We start from the raw sequence: 27,534 nt of genomic DNA, 5'->3' as shown, positions 1-27,534 counted from the left end.
AACATTATCTAATTTAGCCTGTCATTTTCAATATTTTGCTGGGTCATACTTATAATGTACTTATCAGTTTTCAACAGACTTTAAGAACTCACCAGTTCTTGTTCTATGTTTTTAAAAGAGTTTCATGCAGGTTATTTGGAAAGCTTTAGGAAGTATAGTGTATATCTTTCTGCTATTTCAATGCTGAATTTTATACTTTATATTTTTAATCTTAAAAGGTACCAAAAGGTTATGTATACATTTTATTTTATTTTATTTTATTTAAGTTTTTATTGATTTTTTCATACAGTTCAAAAGTACTTATTCAACAAACGTGTTGTCTGAGTTTATTATTCACTAATACAAATTGGATTGCTAATCCCTTATTCTTTTCTCCAGCCATTGATAAAATAAGTCCCAAGTTTGAAAGTATTCTGTTTCTTCTTTTTCTTTCAATCTCAAAGTAAGTCTGTCCATTTCCACAGAGTCTAGTATTTTTTTAATTATTTCTCCCTATGGTGGTATTTCTTCATTTTTCCAATATTGTGTGAATATGATTCTTGCTGCTTTTATCACATGTAAAATCAAATATATACTTTATTTATCAAGCTTTTCTGACATTATACCTAATAAAAAAGTTCAGGTTTAAAAATCTACATGTTTTCCCAACATCTTTTCTAGCCAAGTATGTAGTTTTGTCCAATATTTCTTTGCTTTAATACATGTCCACCATAGATGGTAATAAGTACCTGACTTATGTTTACATTCCCAATGTCTATCTGACATATTTTTAAACATTTTTGCTAATCTTGCTGGTGGCAAGTGCCATCTATACAAAATTTTATGTAAGTTTTCTTTGTAAGAGTTTGACATTGTCAATTTATAATTTCTTTCCCACAAGTTTTGCCATTTTTCTAAATCTATATTATATCCAAAAAAATTTGCCCATGTTATCATTGTATCTTTTACTTGTTCATTTTCCATTTTCAAATTCAGTAAAAAGTTATACATTTTCTTAATTAATTTCTCATCAGAAATTAATAATATCTGGTCAAACAAAGTCTGCTCTTTGTAAAAACCATACAATTTAACATCTTTAATCATATCTCACTTGCATTTGTAAATATGACCACCATGATAAATCAATACCCTGATTTTCCATCTCTTGTTTAGATTTTAAATTTCCTTCAAAATTTAGAATATCTTTATATGTCCATATTTTTTCAAAACTAACTAAATTTGGTTGTACAAATGCTTCCATTGTTAAAAGCCCTCCTGGAATTTTCAAGTATATTTTACATTTTATTTTTCCCATGTTAGTAATAGTGCATTTCTAATGTAGTGGTTTTGAAAATATTTATGAATTTTGTTTTTCCCATACCATGAGAAAGCATGCCAACCGAGTTGTAAGTCATGTTCCTCCAAATACAACAACCTTTTATTTCTAAGAGTTATCCATTCTTTTACCCATGTTAATACTGATGCTTGATAATATAAAACCCACTCTGGCAGGCCAAAACCTCCATTTTCCTTAGTTTCTTGTAACATTTTCAATTTAATTCTAGCTTTCTTTCCTTGCATTTTATATTTACCCATGGTTAAGCTAAAACATGGTTTATTTTCTTGGTTCATTTAACACCCCTGGAGCAAAGACTAATCACAATTTAGTTTGTATGAATTTAGCTGCAAATAGTTAATTATTTTAAAACTTATAAATTTAGCATAGTAAGAAGTTGTCCTAGCATTGGCTAAGAAAGATTTAAATTCACTGAATAGTAAGGTGACCAACCGTCCTCCTTTTGGGAGGACAGTCCTCCTTTTTGGAGTTCTGTCCTCCCTCAAAAAGTGTCCTCCTAAATGTCCTCCTTTTCCATATACCGTCCTCCTTTTGGGAGGACAGTCCTCCTTTTGGGAGTTCTGTCCTCCCTCGAAAATGTCCTCCTAAATGTCCTCTTTTTCTATATTTGAAGACTTACCTGCAGAGCTTTCTTTTCCTCATAGAACGCTCAGAAGGCGTTCCGGGACCATTTTTTGATTTTTTTTTTCAACTTTTGCCTGAGCTGTGCTACTTCCCCATTGGCTTTCTTTTTTTTTTTTATTGAAAGTTTTTAAAGTTTTTACAGATAAGGAAAATAAAAAATAAAAAACAAAAAACAACCCTTCCCAACCACCCCAACCCTCCCACTCCATCCCCCCCACCTTCCCAGAGCTGAATATAGGCTTAATTAAAATTTCTAAAAATCTTAACAAAAAATTAAAAAAGTATAAACCATGAATATATCTAAATACATTACCTAAGCTTATAAGATAATTAACAATAATATATATATATATATAAAAAGGCATAAATATTAAGAAAAAAAATTACTTAAAAAGAAAAAGAATAAAAAAGAAAAGAAAGAAAAAAAGATATATATATATATATATATATATATATATAAAATAAGATGAAATAAAAATAAAAAATATAAGGAAAGAGAAGAAAAAAAATACAATCTATAAAATATTAAGATTTATATATAAGTTATTGAAAAACTAAGTAATATTTTTTTATATCCAACTTATGTTGTATAAAATCTATCCATTTTTCCCATACCGCAAAAAACTTCTCTTGCGATTGATCCTTTAAAAAAGCCGAAATCTTTGCCATTTCCGCCAAATAAGAAACTTTAAAAAACCATTCTTGAAAGGTAGGCAAAGATTCCTTCTTCCAGTATTGCCCTACTAACAACCTTGAGGCTGTGATTAAGTTTAACATCAGTGTAACCTCCTTAACATCACAATCAGTAACGATACCCAACAAAAACAATTGTGGGGTAAATTTTACCCTCCTTCTAAAAATTCTTTGAATATTCCACCACATCTTAATCCAAAAAGCTTTTATATTTTTACACGACCACCAAATATGATAATAAGTAGCATCCAAACAACCACATCTCCAACATTTAGGCTGTAAGTCAGGATACATACGAGACATTTTTTGTGGATCAAGGTGTCATCTATAAAACATTTTGTAAAAATTTTCCCTTAAATTCTGGGCTTGTGTAAATTTAACATTCCTCACCCAGATGGTTTCCCAGGTATCTAGTAGAACTGGTTCACCAAAATTTTGTGCCCATTTAATCATACATTCTTTAATTAGTTCTGGTTCTGAATCCAGTTCTACTAGCACCCCATAGATTCTCTTAATATGAGTTCGCCTTTGGTATTTTACTTGTTTAAAAAGATTTTCATCTTCTCTAAGCAAACCCATATTACGATCTATCTTCCATCTATCCACTATTTGTCTATACTGAAACCATGAATATGTAAGATTTTCATGTGCTAAATCTTCCAAAGATTTTAACTGCCAATTTTTACCATCCCATCTGAGTAATTGTGCATAAGAAACACTATCCATCTTAACTCCTCTCCTTATCCTCTCTATCGCATGCCAAGGTATAGCCCATAATGGTATTTTAAAATCACTTTTATAATATTTCCTCCAAACCCGAAGTAAAGAAATCCTTATAATATGAGATTTAAAAACCCGGTCAACTTTTTTATTAAAAATTAAATAGGCATGCCATCCAAAAAGTAAATCCCAACCCTCCAAGTGAAGTATTTCTACATTTGTTAAATTAACCCAGTCACTAAGTAATGTTAAAGCCACAGCATCATAATATAATTTCAAATTCGGTACCTTGAGTCCACCTCTCTCACGAATATCTTGCATAATTTTAAGCTTTACTCTTGGTTTTTTCCCTGCCCAAATAAATTTATTGATACCTTTCTGCCATTCATTTAAGTTAACCTCATTCTTTAAGATAGGTATCATTTGAAATAAAAAAAGAAACTTTGGCAGGACATTCATTTTAATCACCGCAATTCTTCCCATAAGGGATAATTGCAACTTCTCCCAATTTTTCAAGTCTCTTTGTATGCTGACCCACAACCTTTCATAATTATTTTTATACAATTTTGCATTAGAAACAGATAAAGTGACCCCCAAATATTTTATCTTATCAACAACTTCAAAATCTGTCAAGTTAACCAGAGTCTGCTTATCCAAATTAGTCATATTTTTGGGTAATATTTTAGTCTTATTATTATTAATTTTAAATCCCGAAACCCGTCCATATTGGTAAATCAATTGTAACAACTCTACTACAGAATAGGTAGGTTGAGACAAGGTAACCACCAAGTCATCTGCAAAAGCTCTTAGTTTATATTCTTTTTTGTTAACTTCTATTCCTTTTATTTCCTGGGATTCTCGAACTTTAATCAGCAAAATTTCCAAAGTTAAAACAAACAGTAGTGGTGACAATGGACATCCCTGTCTTGTCCCTTTTTCTATTGTGAAAACCTCTGACAAACCCCCGTTAACTATAAGTTGTGCCGTTTGTTTTTGATATATAGCACCAAGAGCTTGTAAAATTTTTTCTCCAAAATTCATATCCTCAATTAATCTTAACATAAACTGCCAGTTCAATTGGTCAAAGGCTTTTTCAGCGTCTAAAAATATCAGTCCTGCAGAAACTTGGTTGTTCTTATCTAAGTATTCTAGTAAGTTAATGATTTGTCTAACGTTATTCTTCATATACCTGCCAGTTATAAAACCCATTTGGTCCTTATGTATAAGCTGGTGGAAAACCCTCATAAGCCTATTGGCTAAGATTTTTGCAAAAATCTTATAATCTACATTTAAAAGAGATATAGGTCTATAATTCTTTGGTAAAGTAAGATCTTGATCTTCTTTTGGAATTAAAGATATAAAGGCTCTGCCCCATGATGGAGGAATCTCTAAACCCTGTAATATATTATTAAAAAGCTCACATAAAGGTTGAATCATCTCTTCTAGCAAAGTTTTGTAATAAATAGATGTCAAACCATCCGTACCCGGTGCTTTACCTAATTTTAATTCCTTAATCACTGTCACAATTTCCTCAGTAGTAATTAAACCATTAATTTCTTGTTTCTGATCTTCTGTTAATTTGGGGAAGTTGGCTTCACTTAGATAATTATTTATATCTAAAGTTTGTACGTTAGTACTCTTATATAGTTTTTGATAATAATCTAAAAAAGATTTCTTGATCAACTCCTTCTGGTACACCAATTTACCATTATAATTTATTTTATCTATAATTCTCTGTCTCTGTTTCTTTCTCAATTGGTAAGCCAACCATCTCCCTGGTTTGTTGGCATTACAAAATGTATTTTGTTTCATATACAATAAGTTAGTTGCGGTTTGATCAGCCATCAACATATTAAATTGTGTTTTGAGCAGTTTTATAGATTCTTTAACCTTTTCATCTGTGGGATTTAGAATCAGAGATTTTTCTTTTAGTTTAATCTCATCTTCCAAATCCTTACGTTTCTGAATCTGCTTTTGTCTCTGAGCACTATTCATTTGTATCAAAATCCCACGCATAAAGGCTTTACCTGCATCCCATACCATTGACATTGAAGTTCCTTTATGCATATTTAAAACAAAATAGTCCTTTAGATGTTCTTCTAATTTTTGGATATTCTTTTCTTGTCTAAATAGATTCTCATTCACCCTCCACGATCTCCTCTCCTCTTTTTCATCAACCAACTCCATCCAGACTGGACTGTGATCTGTCAACGTCCTAGGAAAAATTTTTACATTCTTTACCCTAAAATATAAATCAGTTGTAATAAAAAAAGTCAATTCTTGAAAAGGATTGATGTCTATCTGAAAAGAAAGTAAAGTCTCTCTCCTCCTGGTTGCGTTCACGCCAGTAGTCTCGCAGCTCCCAGTCCTCTTTCAAGTCAAAAAAAGCTTTGGGTAGTTTAGCCTGTTTAAAAAAAGTGGAAGACCCTTTTTATCTCTTTGTATATCTAAGACACCATTCCAAAAGCCAATAGGAATTGCTGCTGAGTGCGCCAAAACACTCAGGCGGCAAACTTTGCACGTGCAAGTTGCAGGAACTTTGCACCCCTCACTGCTACCCAACTACACCATCTCCTACTTAGTTCTGCAGATAGCTGGAGAAGACTGGAGCAGTAAGTTTCTCTTGATCTTCCCTGTTCGGTTCTACACAGGGATGCACAGGGTAGGCAGTGGTGCTGGGGGGCGGCTGGGGGGTGGCTGCAGGGCCGGAGCCAGCATGGCTGGTGCTTTGCGAGCTGTGGGGACAGCTCTACGGGGATGCACAGGGTGGGCAGTGGTACTGGGGGGCGGCTGGGGGGGTGGCTGCAGGGCCGGAGCCGGCATGGCTGGTGCTTTGCCTTTTCAAGCTGTGTGGCCGGCTCTACGGGGATGCACAGGGTGGGCAGTGGTGCTGGGGGGTGGCTGCAGGGCCAGAGCTGGCTCGGCTGGTGCTTTGCGAGCCGCAGGGCCGGCTCTCCATGGCAGGGCAGCGGTGCTGGCGGGGCGGCTATGGGCGGGGGCGTGGTGAGCAGTTGACCTTCCATGGGCTGCACCAGCTGGTGGTCTACGCAGTGCTGACCTGTGCTGCCACCACCTCACCCTGCGCCCCTACATGGCTGTCCTGGAGCACCTGGCTCACAACACCTGCCTCCGCCGCCCACCCCCGCGCAATCCAGCTGTGTAGATTTTTGGACAAGTGAGAAATCGAGATTGAATGTTGATACTCTAGCTGCAGCACTTGCCGTAAAATTCAATATGAAGGATATTTCTTGTTCAGATATTTCCAATATATTGTTAGAAGATGAGACAAAAAAATATTCATTCAATGGAAAAGTACTCATTTAAATAATTAATAGGCATGTAAGAATAATTACAATATAAAACGTTATTGTTAAAAATGGTTTTTATTATGCATTTATCGTATTATAGTGTATTCTGTATTATTGTTGCAATAAATACAATGTTTCTTTTATTTACGATATTTTTTTCTTCAATTTATTCGTGTCCTCCTTTTTGTTGTAAAAAAGTTGGTCACCTTATGAATAGTTAATGGATGGTTGGGTTCACAAAAATGTGTATCTCCATTATTCATCTCATTTATTAATTAAATTCATATGTCTCTTTTACAATCCCCAAAATATTCAGGATTAGGAATTAGATCATTCTGGCATTAAAATATTCAGGTCATTATTAGTCAATGCACTTTCATGAGATCTGACATTATTGCAAATCCCAAATCCAGATACTTTGATTAGTAGCCTTGCCCTGCCCAGTCCATTCTTCAAGAAAATGAGATGAAGGTGCAGAATCTGAAAATTCAAAGCAAATCTTGCCCAAGTTGTTACCAACACTTACCAACCTAAGAAGACATTTCCCAACAAATGAACGGCAGCACCCTCACAACATCCATTGCTGCTTACCTAGTTAATGAAAAAGGGTCATTCACATAATGAAGGCTTTCTAGGGTTCTTAGAATACTTAGAAAGATTGGAGGGAATAGGTAAGGACTTTTTTGTTCTCCAAAATGGCAGCCCTTAACCTACTTAATGTGATAGTATACTGAGCCACAAAGTAGCCAAACAAATTTATCTAACACATTGTGTGGATCTTTCCCTAGAACAGTGGTTCTCAACCTATGGGTCGGGACCCCATTTGGGGTCGAACGACCATTTCACGGGGGTCGCCAAACAAGGCTGTCCGCCATTTTTTTCCCCTTTTCTTTGGCCACGCCCCTGGCACCCGGTGATGTATAAGTGGTTGGGGGTCATCACAACATGGGGAACTGTATTATGGGGTTGCGGCATTAGAAAGGTTGAGAACCACTGCCCTAGAACGATGTGGAACTGGAGTTAAGATTTCTCATGCGAATGACAATTTCAGGTAAAGAATCTACTGTAATTGAATAATTGTATTTTCCCCAAATGTTTTCTAAAGCTACCAATTTGATGGTTAATGTCTAGTTATTAGAGTAAGCCGTGGCTTATTAACTATATCCCAGCTGGGTTCATAGGCCATACATAAACAGCAGTTCACAATGCTGTTTATAAACAGTTCTGTTTATTTTATATTTATATTATGATCACAATGACTTGGTTCTCATATTGTGTCAAACCATAATATGTTTTATGTGGCTAGAGTAAGAGAGTAAATCTTACCACGAGCGTGTAAGGAGGAAATGTATGTTACTCTGTGAGATATTCTAAATGTAAATCATGGTTGAAAAAAAATATCCGATTTGAAGCATATATCCCATATCTGCCATGTATATGTTTTTTTGGAATAGTTATTTGACTTTTCCTTAGCTAGTTTGCTTTTCTATGAAATCCATTTTGGATTACAGTTTTACAACAATGTCTAGCACAGTGGTTCTCAACCTGTGGGTCGGGATCCCATTTGGGGTTGAACGACCATTTCACGGGGGTCGCCAAACAATGCAGTCTGCCATTTTTCCCCCTTTTCCTTAGCTGTGCTACTCCCTTTTATTCTATTGGCTTTTGAAAGCCAATTAGAATAGACTCTCTTGAATAGAGTCTAATTCTATTGGCTTTCAAAAGCCAATAGGAATTGTCCAGGCTGTCTCTGCCCTGCTGAGCCCGCCAAAAGTCCCATTCTGCAAACGGTGCTGCAAGTTGTCTGCAGCGAAGGCAAGCTGTCTGGAAGCTTCCACCCCTCCCTGCTGAGCAACTACTAAAAATGTAAGTAAAAGAGGGCCAGGGGTGGGAGGTGGGAGGTCGGCGGGTGCAGGCAGGGTTGCTGGCGCGCGTGGGGCTCGGCGGGTGCCTTACCTCCCTTGGGCTGGGCCAGCTGGTGGCTCAGCCGATGGTCAGTTTGCACCGTCTCTGCCACTTGCCAGCTTCGCCTCGGCCAGCGCAGGGGGCGGCACCAAGCATGCGCGGCGCTCCCGGGCAGGGAAAGTCCTTGACTTACGACCGGTTGGGGGTCGCGGCATTAAAAAGGTTGAGAACCACTGGTCTAGCATTTTTCTCAAAATGTAAAACAGGTCTGCAAAATGTGTTTGCCTGCCCTCAAAGTTGGGAGATTCCTGTGGGATAGGTTCCTTCATTCCCAAGACAAATTTTCCTTTTTGTCAAAAACAATACTAAGTTTATAGTTTTCATATAGAAAAGAAACAAGAAAATACCATGTAGATAATTTCTTTATAACAGGGAAATATTATTGCTGAGCTTCACAGAAATGTTTATTTTATTAGAAAGAGGGATAGATTTCTATTCTTACCTTAAATAACTTGAAAAGTTATGAAATCCTAGCCACCCAGCTGATACGTTTATAAAAGTTTATAGCAACAAAAGTAAGCAATAGGTCAGTGTTGTACTCTAACACTTATTCCAAAGGTAATGTACAGTATAGTATTTAAATCACTTAGGCAACCCGAAACAAAACACAACAGTGTAGCCTTTTGATGTACAGTATGACCAAAATGAAGTATTTAAGCAGAATGACTCAACTCTAGGAGTACTTTTTACACAACTGTTGTAGTGTTAACAGACAATATTTCTTGAATTTCTGTAACATTGGCACATAACTTCTCTACTGTATCAGTTAAAATGATAAACATAGTTTGTGGCTTGGAAGAAAAATTTGAGTTCTGTGTTGATACTGTCATATGGGTTCTTTAATTGTGTTATTTTATCTTTCTGCTCAAATGTACACCACTTTGAGAAACTATGCTGACAGGAATCAATAGTACCGTCTGTAGGCAAAGCAGGATATAACAATAATAGCAAGCAATGTTTGCATTTCTACTCTATTCATAACAAAGTACAGTGTGATAGGGTGGAGAAGATATTAAACTGATCAGATAAAATCAAGGAAGGCTGATCCATTTGTCGCTTTTGCTGCAGAAATTAGACACAACCTTCTTCTGCTTTTTTCATTAATCATACAGATGTATAGTTGCTGCTATTGGAGCTACTTAATCTCTCAGCAATCTGACAAATCTGTCTTTACCATTTCAGTCTGCTGGTAAGTGTTCATATGACAAAAACTCTTCTATGTTTTTTTAAAAATCCTTCCACATAAAAATGTGAAAGAGAAAGATTCTACCTTGGTCATCTCTTTGATATTCCAATATCTAAGGCAGGGATGTCAAACTGGCGGCCTGCAGGCCGGATGCATCATGCACAGGCCACACCCACCCCAGCTCTGCAAAGGCAAAAACCATCGCGATACATCATGATATGTCACGTGTTATGATCGAGTTTGACACTTGTGATCTAAAGGGTTGTCACAAAGAAGAGGAAGCCAAGCTATTCTCCAAAGCACCTGAGGGCAGGACAAAGAAGTAATGGATGGAAAATAATCAAGGAGAGAAGCAACCTAGAACTAAGAAGAAACATCCTGACCGTTAGAACAATTAATCAGTAGAACAACTTGCCTCCAAGTTGTTGTTAATGCTCCAACACTGGAAGTTTTAAAGAAGAGATTGGACAACCATTTGTCTGAAATGGTATAGGGTTTCCTGCCTGAGCAGTGGGTCAGACTAGAAAACCTCCAAGGTTTCTTCCAACTCAGTTAGTCTAGTCTAGTCTAGTCTAGTCTAGTCTAGTCTAGTCTAGTCTATACGGATAACCAAAGTTTATTAAATAAACAACCATTGGGATTTATGCAACATATTAAACTATAAACTGTTTTCAAATTTCACATGTTATGCCTTAGCTTGATAGCAACTAAGGCTACGTATGAGAAATACATGTAATTTCTACAGAAATGAAAGAGAAAAACTGTAGTTTCTCATCATAGAGGTTGGTTACAACCAAAATAATATAAAAGTCTGTAGAACTTAAAAAATAACTTAGAAAACTTCACAACCTTTGTTTCACTACCACTGTACAAATAAGTCCTCCCAGTTTAGAAAAGCACTGAATGCTTCTGATGAAATCTTATGCCATAATGAACTTGCTGATCTTGAAAATGCCTGAAGATTCTTGGTTGTTCAAGAAAATGGAATGTGTGGGATTGTATCTAGTGCCATAATAGAGTTGAGGATTCCTTCTCAATTATTTGAAGCCTGCAGTTGTTTGCTATGAGTGCCTTGCCTCTGCATATCACAAAAAGCAGGAGGTGCTTTTAGTTCCTTTTACCTCCACCCTTCTCTCTTGTCACTTTTAGTCTGCCCCACCTTTTTAGAGCAGCAAAATAATCTCCTTTAAGCCCCAGGGAGGTGTCCAAAGGACAAGGGAAAAGGAACTCCCAATGTTAAAAGGTAATACGTATCAAACATTTTACAGAGGTACATTTCAAGAATATGGTTAGAGGGTTAAAAGAAAGTGGAAATTAGGCAAAATAAGAAATGATAGTGTTTGTAACATACATCACATTTCAGTTATTTGTAGTATTAACTGCAAAGTTTGATATGAAAAACTAAAGTAATGTATCCATTGCAGAATCTTCTTCAAAATAAATTGCTACACTGTAAGTGTGCCAGATGCTTCTATTTATTTATTTAGCATATGTTTTTAGAATTGTACTGATCACTCCCTAGAAAATAAATATACATTAAAAAAAAACCTCAGGAGTATTTTCTCATCTAGATTCTCTTTAAAAAAATCTAGTTTATTTGAATATTCTCAGAGAACTGAAAACATAAGACAAGCGATCTTTACCCAAACTGCGTGGAAATATACGCACACATAGATTTGAACAGATTTTTTTCCAGAGAAGTATTCTTATTGTGTTTAAATGATGCTTGCAATTCTATCTAATAAACCATTCTTTCCAAAGCTGTTTGAGAAGGTAATTATTTCTAAATGGTGCGGTAAGGATGTTTTCCAGGAATTTCCAAATGCAAAATGTTTGAAAAGTGGCACATTTCTTTGATAAAATAATTATTTCATGAGAGGAAAAAGCGTTTGGAAATTGATATGTCAGGCTTTTAGCATCAATATAAACACCTTTGCAACTTGATAAGAAAAAATAGTATTAACACAGCCATGTCCATGGCAGATAAGATGTGTAGGGCGGGTAGTCTATTTCTTTTTTTTTTTTCCCCCTCCGTTTTGGAAACTTTTTTGACTAAACCATTAGATGCGTTCCATGATCTTATGGTGGAGCTCAGCTCCTTTTTCTATGTAAATATTAAAATAAACTGTTACAGATGGCAAGTTTAGAAAAGGATCATTCATACTCTGAAACACCAGAGCAGCCAGAGGCCATACCTGAAGAGTATGCGGTTGCAGGTAATGCAAATTATTTTGGGAAAGGGATTTCTTTTCGGGTTTGCATTTTTTTGAGAATTACCTGGTCTCTGATCCTTGCTCCTGATAAACCTCTATTCTTATTTTGCTTTTGGTGAGTAAACATTGGGAGGATCTTCTGCAAATATTGTTTGTGTGCATAGCATCCTTTAGGCTTCAGCTCCTTTCCTTCAAATATGTAAAAACAAGCAAAATGTTAAACATAGCAGAAGGTTATCCCCTCTACTTTTAAACAGCTTTAGACTTGGACTGGGATGATCAGTTATGATCTTCCCAGCTATGAAGCTCATTGGATGATCTTAAAAACTCCTCACCTAATTTTTTTTGCAAGGTTGCAAATGTAGAATGAGGAAGTAAGGGATATAAATATGGATCAAGAGAACCCTGATTTGTTCAAACTGCTTCCACATAAAATGTTCCATCAGTCTTCATCCTCAAAACTCTGGAGAATAACCCAACCTTGGCAATACCTAACAAATGTATATCTCTATAGCATCGTTTGCTATAGTGATGCAAATGAAAGAGGCCCGGTGCATTTGCAAAGGAAAATCAGGGACCAAGATAAATACTGAAGTATAACTACAGTAGAGCTAGCCACCAATTAAGTCAAGGGAACAAATGCAAGTATTTTATTTCAAGCATCAGGAAAGATGTGCAAAGTATTACTTTATTGCCTTGATTGTATTGCCAGGGAAATAAAGAAGCATTGATGGGATTTTCTACCTCAGATACAAAAATAATTTGATCCCATGTTGGATGTCATGTGTATCTTAACTTAGGGAAAGGATGGGTGCTATTTTATGTTCTGCCTCAGGCAGCCAAATGTCTTAAACCCACTGCTAATTCACCCCACGCCTCCCCACACCTGCCACAAGCTGCCATGAATAATAAATGGAAAAGCAGAGATAAATGTGAAAAACAGGGAGATAAATACAATGACTGTATTAGACTTGTTTCCAGTCCAGAAGCCTTGCGGTGGAAAAATGGGATAATATAGCTGGGAAAAGGAATTGGTATGAGAAAATAACTGTAAGAAAATTAAAAATTATTTCTGCTAGTCAGATGTCCTGCATCTCTACCATAAGAGTCCATTATCCTCATATTAGCCTTATAAAGAAATCTTATTGTTGAACTCTAGATTGAACTCAGAATATCCATTTCTAGAATAGACAATCACAAATTGTGTAGTGCTTTTCTCTTTATTTCTGTTGTGAATATTGAACAAAGGCATCAGAACAGATGATGTTGCCATAGAGTTGCTGTGTTTGGCAAAGGTGGTCCTTGCTGTGAGAGAACAGTTTGTCAAAACAACCTTTCTGTTTTATGCGGCACTTGTGGCAGGGGAGGGTGAGGAGAAATATGGCATTATTTATTTATTTATTTTGTTTCGTTGTACCGGTTGGACATTAGTACCAAGCAAAAACTATAGAAAATGGTAAAGTGTAATGATGAAATGATGAGAGACGGTTGGTACATAGGTACCCGCCAAATGATATAAGAGCAAATCTCTTTACATTGCAAGATACTCAGTGCTTCCCTCACCATCAAAGATTGGAGGATAGATTCATTTCATGCATAGGGAGACTTCACTTGCTGCTGAAGTGGACACTATGGATAATATTCCACATTTGGATTGAAACAAACGTTTGTGTCTTGCATGAATCCAAACCACAGAGAACCATCAGGTGGCAGGCATTAGTAAATATGCTGATGCAATATTTTTTTTCTTTGTTTTACGGTACAGTCCATCTAAGGTAGATACCATTTTAATACTTATATTTGAATACCATAGAATATAAATAAGCGAATCTTAAGGTGTCACTGAAAAAAAACACTGCTACAGCTGATGTGCTTCTATTACAAGTGTGGAGTTAATTTCTGTCATAGGTATAGCCTCATGACATATTGTAATAGCATTATTAACAGATTCAAATGAAGGAGAATCAAGTAGAAATTTCCTAAACTTTGGGAAAACCATTACCTGAGAAAAATGTTAAAAAGTATTTATGAGCAAGATGCACTTATCTTACATGTGTCATCATCTGTGTCAAAGGCAAATGAAATGTAGATTCTGTCAAGCTAGAAAATGAAGTTGTTACCACATGTTATAGCTTTCATATCTTAACTGACTATGAAATATCATCCTATAATGGCCGTAGAAAGATGTCCTATAGATTGTTTTCCAAACAAAGGGAAAAAAGAGGGCATTTCCCATTGTGATATTAGTCAAGTTGGATATTACTCAGATGATGATAAATGTTGATACCACATGCAATCTGACATGCCCAAATCAACATGCCATTACTATAGGCTGTCTTAAGGTTGTTCTGTATATGTTATCTCCAACAAGAAAAAAACATTTCTAAGTTCAGAATTAATAATCAAGCAAAGTTCTATTCCATGTTCTCATTCACTGTTTGGACAAAAGTGTCTGATGTTATTTCTCTAATCTGGACAAAATGACTCTTTCTGCTCTCATTTGGAATTGCGATAGGTGGGTCAAAACTGAAATGAAACACAGCAAAATGGACCTGATTGTTTTTAATGAAATGAATTATACCACCTGTGGTAGCAGGTTACATTACAATATAAGTTTAGCTAAATGGACAAACATGAACATAGACTGTACAATTATATGAAGATACTATACATAGAGAATGAAGCTTTAGTATTTTTAAAAGCTTTGGGCTGCATAATTGCTTACTGAATTTTGCATACTAAAATAATATTTAAACCCACTGAATTGGTTTGAACAAGGAAAGAAAATAATAACTTTCATTCTGATTGTGACTTATCAGGATGTTACTATTTCTCTGGCTTGTCTCAGCAGATTTTTTTAATGGAGACAAAAGATGAGCACATACAATAGCCAGGATGGAAGTATTTAATTGGAATAATGTTCACTTCGTGTTCATGTAGCCAATTAAACTCTTAAAAGAGTTTTCTGAAACCCTCTCCTCAACTTAACCATCATGCAAATACTAATTGTAGGCAGTTAATTTCCTAAACATAACCCAATATATTCTGTATTAGTTGCTGAAATGGTTCTGTCATTTTTTTTGTTTGGATTTCTTAACAGTGTAATCTCTTAGCATAATTCATGCAACTGTTGTTACTTCTTGCAGATGTTGGCATTTCACACCGTTTGAGAGACCGAGAACTTCTCAGAAAAAGAAGAGCAGAAGCAGAAGAAAAAGACACTCAACAGTGGGTTCTGGGGTAAATTAGGATGGTGACAAAGTGATGTTTCTTTTAGAGATAAAGCAATCTGCTCTGATGTGTTTGTACATAGCTTTTAAAAGGATGTTTTGTGTCTAAATAATGACACTGACATTACTTTTGCTCTCATAAAAAAAACAAATTAGTCACATTAAAGTTTAATCAAAGTAACCACAATAGATTTCTCTTCTAAGAAAAACAAGAAATCTGTTTTGTTTTTCCTCATATAGAACTTTCTCCTAATACACCTTATAGAGCTATCCTTCTTCTTGGCCAGTATTTCATTCCAACTCAAATGTTAAAATTTTTGCTTATTCCATTCCTAGATAACATGCCATCCCCCACTTGTATCCTTGAATCTTTTGTCCTTCTCATTCTCACGCTGACCCATATGCATTCATACAAATGGTTGGAATTTAGATGATTCTGGAAATGCATCTGTTTTACTTAGCTACCCAGCAACATCTATTGAATCTACTCCCTGCACAGGAAACAGAATTATGCAGTTCATAAATTACTCTATGCCAATAGAATAGATTTGTAACATCTAATTTAAAATAACTTATTTTGCAATATTTAATATTTGGCATCATTTATTCTGCTTCTTATAGAGGTACAAGCAAGGAACTATAGTACATACAATAAAAAAAACAAACCCTTGCCCATGAAGCATTATGTTCAGCTACCCTTTTTGGCTTCTGAAATTTTAACAGACATGTTTCCGTGTCATAACCAGTAAAATGTTGTGTTCATGTCTTTATGTGTGTAGGTGTATCTCCACATATCGAAGCATGTTAAGTTGCATCTATATGTAATGTCAGATTTTTTTTGCCATTGTACAATATCCTTGGAAGATAAGGTTTTGAAATGGTGTATCAAAACCAGGTTTTAATTTTTTCACAGCTCAGCATTGTTGCTGCAGCTACAGTTATAAGATCAAACCTTTTCACCCCTGCTGCATTTACTAAGTTTATTTTTTGACCCATGTTTACCTCATAAAGGGACCCCAGCAAGGAATGGAACTGGTGGGAGATCTATGTGAGAGAGGCAGCCATATAAGCCCTCTAAGAAAGGAAGAAACAAATACATTTCAGGCAGAAATAGATTGAAGGTGAAAGTCAGAGAAACCACCATCTTTCTTTGTTGCTCAAACCTTTCTCTCCTGCTTGGATATGACCATGGCTTTGAGTTCTGCAGGATGTTGAATCACTGTCCAGGAACACATTCAATCCTCTCTCGAATTGGGCCATCAACTCAAGTTTGCTCATCTTGAATGGAAAAGTGCTGAATAAATAATCTTAATAATTAAGCTGGGAATTTTAATGTGATTAAAGAAGTGAGTTAATGTTTTAGTGAAAAGGCCCTTCAAAGCAATCTGTCAGGTCCTAGAATTTACGAAGTGATTCTTATGTGTACACTCGTGTAGGGAGCAAAAGAAGCAGAAGCGAGTGCGGAAAGGAAGAGCAACTGGAAGGGGCCGAGGCCGACGTAAAGTTTCACAACCAGAACCACAACCAGAATTGGAGTCAGAGGAAGCTGAGAGTCATGAAACACAGGTGGCCACAGTGGAGGAGAAAGCTGAAGTCACTCATGGACTCCACGAAGAATGCTCTGTCCCTCTGGTGGTAACGGAAGGGCTATATTCCCAAGAGGAAATAATTCCGTCTGTTTTCAGATGTGGTAAGTTCTGTAACTAGCAGCCTTTGAAAATAAAAGCTCTTTTCGTGAGAAGCGTATTATTTAACCTGAAGGAAATTTGATCTGGATGGGAAGTTCTCTGAAATAATTTTGGAGATCATCTTCCCTGTCCCTTTCCATGATTCTTCAGTTGGATCAGATAAGAGTCTAGTATAAATGTGTCCAACCTTGGCAACTTTAAGACTTGTGGCCTGCAATTCCCAGAATTCCATGCTGGCTGGGGAATTCTGGGAGTTGAAGGCTACAAGTCTTAAAGTAGCCAAGGCTGGACACTCCTGTACTAGTAGCTATCTCTATTTTATTACTGAGAAAATAAAGTACAAGTGTAGTGATCTTTTCTGGATTATTGAACAATAGGGGCCCTTAGATATAATAAGAGCAAAGATGTCATATCTGATCTGCAAAAATTCTGATGACCATCAGGGGACAACAAAGAGCAGTCAGCCGGTGGTCGTCTTTTGCAACCCTTATTTGGTAGCCCTAGTTAGAGTTTTTCCAGGGCTATTAAATTTAACTTAGCCAGCTTCTCATTTCTTCCATCATTGCAATGCCTCATGTTCTCCTTTAGTAATTTGGCTGAAAGGACAACTGCAACAATCTCTGGGCCAAATAATAGATTAACATTTCATTGATTGATTGATTCATTCATTCTGTTTGCATAGCCGCCCATCTCACTTCGGTGGCTCTGGGCAGCTCTCAACAATTAAAACAGTACCCCAAACAAAAGGCCTATAAACAGACAAACTGTCAATGAGACTATATTAAAAAAAAGAAAAAATAATCGTAATCAGTGGCAGAATCCAGTCAGTGCCCGCTTTCTGCATAGCTATTGAAGAGGCTCTCCCCTACTGCCAGATCTCCAAGTATGGTGGCAAAGCCATATTTTCAAAGTCTAGCTAAAGGCCCACAAGTTTGGAGCTAAGCTCCAGAGAAACAATGTTGTAAAGGGCAGGCATCACGGCAGAAAAGACTCTCTTTTTAGATCCTATCAGATAACACTCCTTCGTAGACAGGGCTGGCAACATGCCTCTCCAGTGGGATCTGATGGGATAAGTAGATGTAACCAGGAAGAGGCAGTCTCTCAAGTATCCTGGTCACATGCCATATAGTGCTATTGTATATATTTGTAATCCTTTGCCTGGGGTATTTATATTTAGAGTAGGAAAGTCAGTGCTTTTTTTGTAAAAAAAAAAAAAAAAAAAAGGTGCCGGAACTCACACACGTCATACCACCCGCCTTGCCTACCCTATAAGTTTCCATCCAAAAAAGGTGCCGGAACTCCGTTCCGGGCTTTCTATGACAAAAAAAGCCCTGAGGAAAGTGATATGGAATACTTCCCCTCACTGTTTGGCATTCAAACCCTTCCACAGTACTTTTGAAATATAGAATAAATGTATCACAGATCTGATGATAAGTCTGTTGCATCATATGTAACCTGTCCGTTTGAGTGTGAGCTCACTTAACCAAGTAGAAAATACTTTTAATAGAAGTAGTAAACACTAGATCGTTCCTACAGTTAATGATAAGTCTTAGGAAATAAAATAAATATATAGCTATAGTCTACTCTGTAGCTGTAAACTAGGTTTCTGCCTTTCAGGTTGAGGGAGAATCTATACCATTGTCCAGGTTAAAGTGAATACAGCTTTCAGTTCAGTTGGCTTCCCTTTGTAGAATGAGAGGGGTCTCCTCTTATACCTTTCCATAAGTCACTTGTGCCAGCATTGGCAAAATGTAATTCTGTAATTCAGTGTGATTGAGGTGGTTCTGCCATCAAAGACTCTAACTGATTAACTACTATAGCCCAGCTTTAATGGACAGAAGTATTAAAAAGACGATTTCAATACCTATTGTAATTTCTTTTTCATTTCTGAATCCCTTTTTGTGCTTGTACACTTTGGCTTTATTTTAAGATTTGAATGTAGCTTTTTATTGTATTGAAAAATCTCAAAGGGGATTATAGAGAAATAATCACAAATACAATGGTTTGTGAAAGACCATAAAATGTTTAAAGTAGCAGGTGCCCTAGGTAGCAGAGAAATAGCATCTGGATTATATATCATCTAATTTTTACCTTGCAAACACTATTGTTGTGAAAACTATTGGTTTTCTAAACAGTCGTGTTTGAAGAATTGCTCGTTCTAATTCTTTGTTTCTGTTACTATGAATATGTCATCAACAATTAAAAAAATCTTTGAAGACATTATTTACTGTATAATCAATTTGGGAGTTGATGTTTCACTCCTTTTTGCTTAGACAGTGCTTAGTTAATCTTGGTTATAGTTATTACCCAGAGACATTAGCATTATTTAGACTAAACCAATATAAATATTTGTATGTGATACCTTTTTTATTCCCCCCTCCCTCAGCCCACCAACCAGGACTAGAGGAGACATCAAGACCAGAAGAATCAGAGGACCCCCAGTCTTTGGAAAATGATCACTTGGAGCAAAATTTATTTGGCTTTTAATTGAAAAGTTGGGTGTGGATAATAATTGTTCCTATTCAATGTGGAAAAGTTGTTAGGCTACATGATACCTGTCATTCTTGTGTGAGCAATAAAAAACTGGTAGCCTTTGTTGTAGTTTTCCTGCAATTTCTTCTTTTTGAAATACTCAGTGACTGTGTCTACCTTTGGACGATTCAGCCCAGGGGATTTTGTATTTTTTTAATGTTGGGTTTACTGACCTATGTTCAAATGAAGTAGCTTCTTCATCTAGTATCTTTAACATGCCTTAGCCTGGAAGGATCATTATCTTCAACCATGATGATGGAAGACAATGGTAACTATCATCCAAGACATTGTGTAGCTCCAGATTGGGAAGTTGAAATAGAGGTAAGCAGAATGCCTCTGCCAGATAATAGCAGCCATCACTTCTTCATATCGGAACTCTAGAAGGAGACGCTTTGCACCCATCTAATAATGTGTTAGAACAGGAAAGAACAAAGATGAATAATACAGAGGAGCAAGCAAAGACAAATGCCTCCCCAACATTTTTTTCTCCTTATGTTCCTTATTTGTAGTCATTGGGGAAGTGAATGTTTGTGCTACACCACTGTGTACCACAGATGGGACTTACGTGACTGAATGCACCTATGTTTTTTTTTAATCTCTTCACAGAATAACATGGAAACAATAAGTCAATTTTTCTGCCTCATTCTTACAAGTTTTTAGACCCCTCTCAGAAGCAACTTCTCTAATTTATATACTTCTGTCATTTTCCACAATTATTATTTTCAAATAATCTGCTGAGGGGAAAAAGTCAAACCACTGTAGGTCTTTAGACGGTTAACATTTGGAATTCTCTATTTAGAACAATCTACATATTATGGCAATGGGTTTTAGCCCCACAGTCTTCTCTTTTTCCTTTTATATATATAAATTATATATTTGAGACCATGCATGGGAAGCTCATAACAGCGACTGAGTGAGTAGTCCATGTATACATGTGCAAAGTAATATAATTACACACATCTCCTGCTTTGCTGATTTTGCCTGATAAGAATAAAAAGAAAAAAATATAGGCTAGTGAAACTCTATACCGTTGACATTTTTACTTCTCAACGTAGAAGCAGCTTGAAGGCAATCCAAGGTCGGAGTTTGAAACAGATGGATCTGGAGATTTAGAAATGTTTAAAATAATAATTCAATTTATTGTGGAATTTCTTATATTAATATGTTTGGTTTCTATATACCCCTCAGAGACTTTGGTAGTGAAAGGTTTAGGAAACTAATAAATGAATATCTATTTTATGAATTTGAAATGTTTTGCATACTCCTATAAAGCATAATTGTCTTTATGCCAAGAACAAGTGTAGAAAATTGCTGTCTTGACTTGAGCAACTGGAGGTCCTACAACAATCATCTTGTTCCTCTCAATGCATTTCTCTTCCCTACAAAAGGAATTAAAGAAAGAAAGGGCCAGGAGCCTGGAAGATTTTGTCCCCAAATGAAGTGAATATGGAAACAAATTCTTGCCAATTTTACTTCTGTTCTTTCCACTATTGAGGGAGGCTGCTAAATTATTAGGCCAGCATTAACCTCATGGGACCTGAAACTCAGGAGCCAGGAAAAAGAATGAGACAAGAGTTCCATCCAATGGTGACATGGAGTTACAGCATCTAAAGGCAACATTAACAGTAAGGTTAATGCCAACCTAATACCTGCCCTTGTTGAGGTTTCAATTAAATCATATCTGAACTAGGAACAGCTTTTCCTTGCTAATGATATCATGCAGAAGGGCCCTATAGAATATACAAAGAAGCGACCTAAATAGTACCGATTTTGATGTTTTACTACAGAGAACAAACTTCAAATTTCTACATTTTTAAATTATTACTCTTGAGACCCCAAATTCAATCAACTGATGCAAGGTGCAAAAGAGTTGCAGAGGTCAAGCACCTACATAGCAAATTAAGGAGCATTCTACCTTAGAGCACAGAGCAGAAATCAAGATGATGCTTCCATTACTAAAATTGAATCTGGTGCTTCTTTCTTTCTTTTTTTTATTTCAGCAGCTTAATTTACAGAAGGAAAAAGCCTTTTGTTAATCGTGTGGGATTCGGAAACCTTTACAGGTCTATTATCAATCACCCAAGATTTCAGCAAGTCTGGGTCTTGCTTTCTGTCTGCCTCTGCTTTGGTTCATTCGGCTTTTTGTTCATTTTTATTTTAGAGCAGTAGTTTTTCCAATTGTTCTGGGGAATGTGTGGTAATGCCTGCAGTTCCTCTAGACTAGAAACAGCAGAAACATCCCTGTAACATCTCCCCCCCCACACACACATACACACTGTTGTTTTTCACCTGCAATGAAAATCATTGTTCAAAGACTTCCTGGTTCATGTAAAAAAATAGTTTGGCCCAACAGGACTGCTCACCATTCTGTATAGATGGAATCCATGCATCAGAGCGTTCTCAGATCACCTCTCTCATACACAGGCACTTTAGTAGAAAAGTCAGTGCTTGCATAGCGAACTCTGTCAAAAAATGGATTGCTCCCTAAGGTTCAAACCTCATCAAAAGACCCTTTCAATGTTTTACAAATTATAAAGTGAATGGAATAAAATATAATTTATTGCAGTCTAAATTATCCTTGTGGAATTCTTTCTCAAACTACCTTTAAAATAATTAAAATAGTTTACTTATGTGGATGCCACAGCAAAACAAACTGCAGATTTTTTTTTCATAGAAAGCTTAAAATATTAGGCAAACTACGCAATAGATGAAGTATGTAAACTGCAACTGTCCTTCCATCTTGCGGTACAAGGAAGAAAACTCAATCCTTTTTTCCTATGCTGTTTGGCTGTACAATTTACACCTGCATAGCAATAATTGCAATACAGGATCAATTCACCTGCTACTAATGACAAAAAACAAGGGATGGGAGAAGCAACATATTTAATTTAATGTCCATCTTGATCCACATATAAGGCTTGAACAAAGGCCACTTCACTTGATAGATCGCTGTCCTTTTGTCTTGGGTTCTTTCTGTCTTTTCCAGATAGAGGCATACGTACAGTAGATGCTTGGCTGAAAATACTGAGAAAAAGAATGGAACAAGAACTATTTGAAGGATACAAGGTTTCCTAGGACATGTAATTTGTTGATACAGAATCTGACAGTATTTTAGCAAAAACAAAGTTTTCAGAATTTTTATATAAAACAGAATTCCAGAACTTTTTTGTATACCTCTGCACATGCTTGGACAACAAAGCCAGAAATACAATAGAATAAAAGGGATATCAATTGGTCTGTGGTTGAAGAACAGTATTTTCATCTCAACTGCATACAATTAATTGGCAATAAATTCAATCAATTCCCACCCCTTCTCCTTTTATCAAATTAATTCAGTTTCTACACTGAACAAAAAATTAACATATGAAAACCTATCCGAATTACTGGTGATAGCCGTTAACTTTAAAAAATTAGACACATTACATAGATGATGTTTCTCTCTATGTTTTTTACTAAATGAAATCCATTTTCATAAATGCTTTACCTGAGTAAAGCTATACAGATGCCGGGAACAAACAAGAGCAGGAATATGCTGAATTTCATGCCTTCTAAGTATCCGGAGGAATCTAATTGGCCACTATTTCTTAAAGAATGCTGGATTATGATATTCTTGGTCTAACTCAGTAAGTCAAGTTTATCATCCTGAAAGGAATGATTGTCCACACCATCTGATTCAAACTCTGCATGTAAATCATATGAATGTTATGATAGAAAATTCATTTCAAAATTATAGGTGCATGTCTATGGAAATTGAATTTGGAATGTTTTCTGTGTAAAGAACGTCCTATGCATAGAACATTAAGCAAAGTCTCATTAGGGCTTTTTAACTTAACGAAGGTTGAGATTTTTTTTCAGCTTTTACATTTGTGTAAATATTCAAATGTTTGCTTATTTATGTGATCTATATTACCCTGAATTGTTGTACTATGTTATTTATATGGACATGTGATATTAGTCTTGTTTGGATTTGCTTTCAGCTCATGGAAGTCTTGATTCCAATGGTTCTTATTAAAAAGCTAGCTTTTTGATCCAGGATTGCAAGACAATAACCTACAGAATTTTACTGATTTTGCTTTTAAAAGTAATGTACAGTAGTAAATTATATGAGTTTAGCCATTCATTTTCCAGCTTTTCCTTGCATTTCTGCCTCAACTACCAGTACAATAATATCAAAGTCTTGATTGCTATGACAGATAAGTAAAGCGGGTGAGCAGAAGACTTCAAAAAAAAAAAAAACACCTGGTAAAAAGCATCATTTTGAAAAATTAGAATTGCCTTTTCAGGTGAATCATTTGATTACTATGTTATTCTTACTAATCAGAAAACATACAATAACAGTATGTATTTCTCTGAATACAGTATGTATTTCTCAATAGCAATGATTGAAGCTGAATTTTAAAATCAGGGAATTTTACTGAATATGGACAAATGTCTTCTTTCTAGGGCACTGGGATGAATTTGACATTTTCTTATATCTTATGTATAAGCAATTAGCAAGTGTACTCCTATCCAACTATATAGCTGACTATACAACTGCTAAGCATACATTTCTACAACCAACAAAAATGAAAAGAAATCTGACTTGAGTCAATGAACAATAAGCACACTGAAATGTGAAGGCAAGTTCCTTTATCTGCTGCAACAAAAGCTATCTAACTGAAAATAACAGCTACAATCAGAACTTTCCAAGAAAATCAGTTTCAAAGAGTATTTATTGCATTTCCAAAGCCAGCAGAAAGCATTCAAACAGAAGGGTGAATCATCAACTCATTTATTTCTCCAAATGAACTTGTGAGTCACTGAAAACATGACATTGAGGGTATTAAGCATACACCTACTAGTTATTCATAATATTGCTAATAATTGGGCTAGGTAAAAAAAATGAAAAAGAAGAAGCTTACTACTTACTGAGGCTACTGCTACAACAGATTATTTTGTAAAGAGGGAGCTCACAAAACAAAAGTGGAGGAGAGTTAACAGGAATGGAAAAGTACACAAAAAGGTCTAATATGTTGTATTGCCTTTGGCTTTAATAGCTGGTGTATTTCACAGCTCACAGCCTGAAAGGATCCTCTGTGTCTTCTCAACACCCCCATCTACGTAGCAGAGTCACTAGCTTCATACTGTATAGTGCATTCGCTTCACAAAGTTAAATCTTTACACCAGCCCTGTACTGTGGACACCTCCGTTGTCCTGTTCCTCTTACAGACTTAAATAATGGCACTGATTGGCATATCGATGTGTAGTCGCACTGAATGAACACCACAACCCTCCTGCCAGTGCAGGATAACATGCTTATGACGATAACCTAAGCCCAAGGGGAAGATAATATAACCAGAGATCTCGCCCCCTTGCCCTGCCTTGTTCTCTTTTTCCCCAAGTTCCTCCTTGGCTTCAGATGGCCGAAACGAACCTTTCCATGTTACTGGAGTAAGTGGTGTGACGCAGGTACGCTCCGGGACTGCTGAGTTGCCCACTGGCATTGTACCCATGAGCGAAAGAGCTGTAGGAGCTAGGTGACATCCTGCCATAGAAATCCATCGTGTCATTAGTGATGGAGGGTGAGGTAGGCACTCCTAGACGGGCAGAAGCCCCAAAGAGGTTACTGTTGCTAGTCTGGGAATAAGACCCTTGGTTAACCTGGAGCTGCTGGGCACTGGGGATGGCGTAGGAGTAAGGCATGGTGTTGTGGGGCCTGGCTAGGCCCGAGGCTGCAGTGCAGGTTTGGTTGGAATAGGCTGCAGGCCCAGCAAAGGAGCAGGCATTGCTGGGAGAAGAGTTTATGTCCACGCTATGCTGCTGCACCAGCTCTGGGCTCGGCTGGGCCATGAGGGGGCCCAGGCTGAAGAGGGGCGGCTGGGAGGGGTAGCAGAGAGCAGCAGGAGAGGCATAGGCCGAGCTCAGCGAAGGCCCGACGGGCTGGGCCGGTGCCTCGTGCATGTAAGCCGGGTAAGTGGAAAGGTCGCTGCGCTTGAAGCGCTTCCTGCGGCGCAAGAAGCTACCGCTCTCGAACATGTCGCGGGCATGGGGATCGAGGGCCCAGTAGCTGCCTTTGCCCGGCCGGCCGGGCTCTCGGGGTACCTTAACGAAGCAGTCGTTGAGCGTGAGGTTGTGGCGGATGCTGTTCTGCCACTTGCGAGGCCCGTCACGGTAGAAAGGGAAGCGCTCGGTGATGAAGCGGTAGATGCCGCCCAGGGTCAAGCGGCGCTCCGGAGAGTGGGCGATGGCCATGGCGATGAGCGCGATGTAACTGTACGGGGGTTTCCCGCGCTGAACTGGCCGCTTCCTGCGGCGTCCGATGGGCCGCGAACCCCCCATCGCGCCCACGTCTTCTTCCGACGGCTCCGGCTCCAGGGCCTCTGCCGGGGCTGCCGGCTCCATCTTCACCAGCGCGGGAAGCCTGGAGGCGGCTTCGGCTTCGGCGTCAGGGGGGCCCACCGCGCAAGCCGTCGGTTGAGAGCTTTCAGCCGTCATCCCAGGCTCTGCCTCCGCCTCCGACGGCGATGTAGGTTCCAGGCAATCAGCGGGTAACTTTGAAGACGGGGGTGCGCCAGCCTCGCTGTTCCCGGCTGCCGTCCGAAGGAGAGTCTTCAAAGCACCCTCGGTCTGGCAGTGATCTAAGAGTGCGGACGCAGGTGGGGTTGCGAAGAGAGTGGCTTTGGAGTCCTCGGTGTTCGGGCGCCGGGGCTTGAGAACTTCTGGGAGAAATCTGGGGCGATGCCCGTTCGGACCTTCAACCTCCTGGGCAGTCTGAATCTGTGATGCCCGGCAGACCTAAAATGAAGCCGACCGTCGAGGACCAGCACGGCAAAGCGCGTTCAGACCTTCCATCGCTTACCGACTCAAGCGAAGGATCGGGGCTACTGGATTCGGGAGGTAAGAAGCGGTCTTGAAATACCTGCCGGGTTCCTGCGATGGTTGGAGGCGATGGTGGGACGACGCCTCGGGAAAGAGCCAATCTCTCCGAAGACGCCGCTCCTCCGAGGCTGGAGAGTGGAGGCGATTCTGGAACGCTTGTAGGGAGAAATGCGATCCCTCGCCCGGCGCTTCTTTAACCACCTCTGGAGAGCTGCAGGCGCCCCTTGCCCAGCCAGGAGGAGAGCTACCCCAGCCGTGGCAGGGACTCTGGGGCTGCCTGCGCTCTCTCTGCAGCTGAGCAGCCGTCGGCCGACACTCCCTTCTAGCTGTCGTGCCTTAAAGGGACGGGTGGAGACAAGCTTGCCGGAGCAGCCTCTCCTGAGAATGCCGGGGGCGCAGCAAACCCACAGGGCTTTGCTGAGAGGGCTTGTGGAGGGAGGGGCCTGGCCCAGGGCAGGCAGGAACCGGGAGGGGTTATACCGTCGGGAAGAAGAGCGGGCGAGCCCGGCTGCCAACTTTTCCCCGCCTTAGAAGAGCCCAGCCGAAAGGCGCCTCAAGTAGTGACAGCCACCCGTGGGCGTCCAGGGCAAAAGTTGGTGAAAGGAGCGCTGTGGGGCATTTCGGGCCGGTCGAGGGTCATGGGAGTGGGACGCCGTCCTCTCAAAGCCAGCGGGACAGTTGGGGACGGTTTCCCACGTGCTGCAGCAATCAAGCCCACCAAATGGCTCATCTGACTGTGTGTTGTTGCTGGAGTGTGTGTGTGTGTTATTGTTTTTTTTTTATCTTCCATTTATTTTTTTTTATACTGCGTTTTACTGCTTGTAAGCCGCCCAGAGTCGCTTTGAGCGAGTAGGTGGGCATATAAATTTCCCAAATAACTACATTTCCCAAATAAAATAAGGGTCATTTTGCATTGGAAGCAGCCAGGATAAACTATGCTCATTTTGTCTACAGAATTCCATGCTATCCTTGTTGCTTTGGGGCCCTTGGTTCAGTAGATGCTGTACCAAGTGGGGAGGATAGGGGTCCCTTTTTTACTAGTGGAAGGGTCTCCCATTCCTAGCACAGCTAGTCATAGCAGGGAAACTAGAAAAGCTGCCTGTTCTCTGTATTTCTTTCGGAAATACGTCTGACTCTGCTCAATGGGATTATAACTGAATTGGTGTGCGGTGTTAAATGAA

The 27,534-nt window shown here is 38.3% G+C and overlaps 2 protein-coding genes across 5 annotated transcripts; one reads left to right on the top strand and one right to left on the bottom strand.

Annotated features, from left to right (window-relative positions):
- The first annotated feature begins 11,050 nt into the window (after positions 1-11,050).
- On the top strand, positions 11,051-19,564 carry HEMGN (hemogen). Of its 4 annotated transcripts, none has more exons than XM_039333638.1 (4): positions 11,051-11,075; positions 15,192-15,273; positions 16,712-16,965; positions 19,350-19,564. In XM_039333638.1, the coding sequence occupies exons 1-4, from the start codon at positions 11,066-11,068 to the stop codon at positions 19,448-19,450; spliced, it is 447 nt and encodes a 148-aa protein (XP_039189572.1). In that variant the 5' UTR covers positions 11,051-11,065; the 3' UTR covers positions 19,451-19,564. The 4 variants fall into 4 exon arrangements, with proteins under 4 accessions (XP_039189572.1, XP_039189571.1, XP_039189568.1 ...); XM_039333637.1 differs by having other exon boundaries at positions 15,192-15,285; XM_039333634.1 differs by lacking the exon at positions 11,051-11,075 and adding an exon at positions 11,865-12,048 and having other exon boundaries at positions 15,192-15,285.
- A 2,797-nt stretch (positions 19,565-22,361) lies between these two features.
- On the bottom strand, positions 22,362-27,269 carry FOXE1 (forkhead box E1). Its single transcript, XM_039333633.1, has one exon. It carries the CDS (start codon positions 25,967-25,969, stop codon positions 24,890-24,892), a length of 1,080 nt encoding a protein of 359 aa, XP_039189567.1. The 5' UTR covers positions 25,970-27,269; the 3' UTR covers positions 22,362-24,889.
- Between the last annotated feature and the right edge of the window lie 265 nt (positions 27,270-27,534).

This window comes from Crotalus tigris, unplaced genomic scaffold (assembly GCF_016545835.1).
Source record: "Crotalus tigris isolate CLP2741 ecotype Arizona unplaced genomic scaffold, ASM1654583v1 scf7180000024506.7606697, whole genome shotgun sequence".
Lineage (NCBI taxonomy): Eukaryota > Metazoa > Chordata > Lepidosauria > Squamata > Viperidae > Crotalus > Crotalus tigris.
This window is presented reverse-complemented; position numbering and strand designations above follow the sequence as displayed.

Excerpts from the sequence above, each read along its gene's own strand:
- HEMGN (XM_039333634.1), top strand. The coding sequence starts at position 11,967 with ATGGCAAGTTTAGAAAAGGATCATTCATACTCTGAAACACCAGAGCAG. Across the intron at positions 12,049-15,191 it reads TGAAGAGTATGCGGTTGCAG|ATGTTGGCATTTCACACCGT; the intron begins GTAATGCAAATT and ends TACTTCTTGCAG. Across the intron at positions 16,966-19,349 it reads TCCGTCTGTTTTCAGATGTG|CCCACCAACCAGGACTAGAG; the intron begins GTAAGTTCTGTA and ends CCCCTCCCTCAG.
- FOXE1 (XM_039333633.1), bottom strand. The coding sequence starts at position 25,969 with ATGACGGCTGAAAGCTCTCAACCGACGGCTTGCGCGGTGGGCCCCCCT.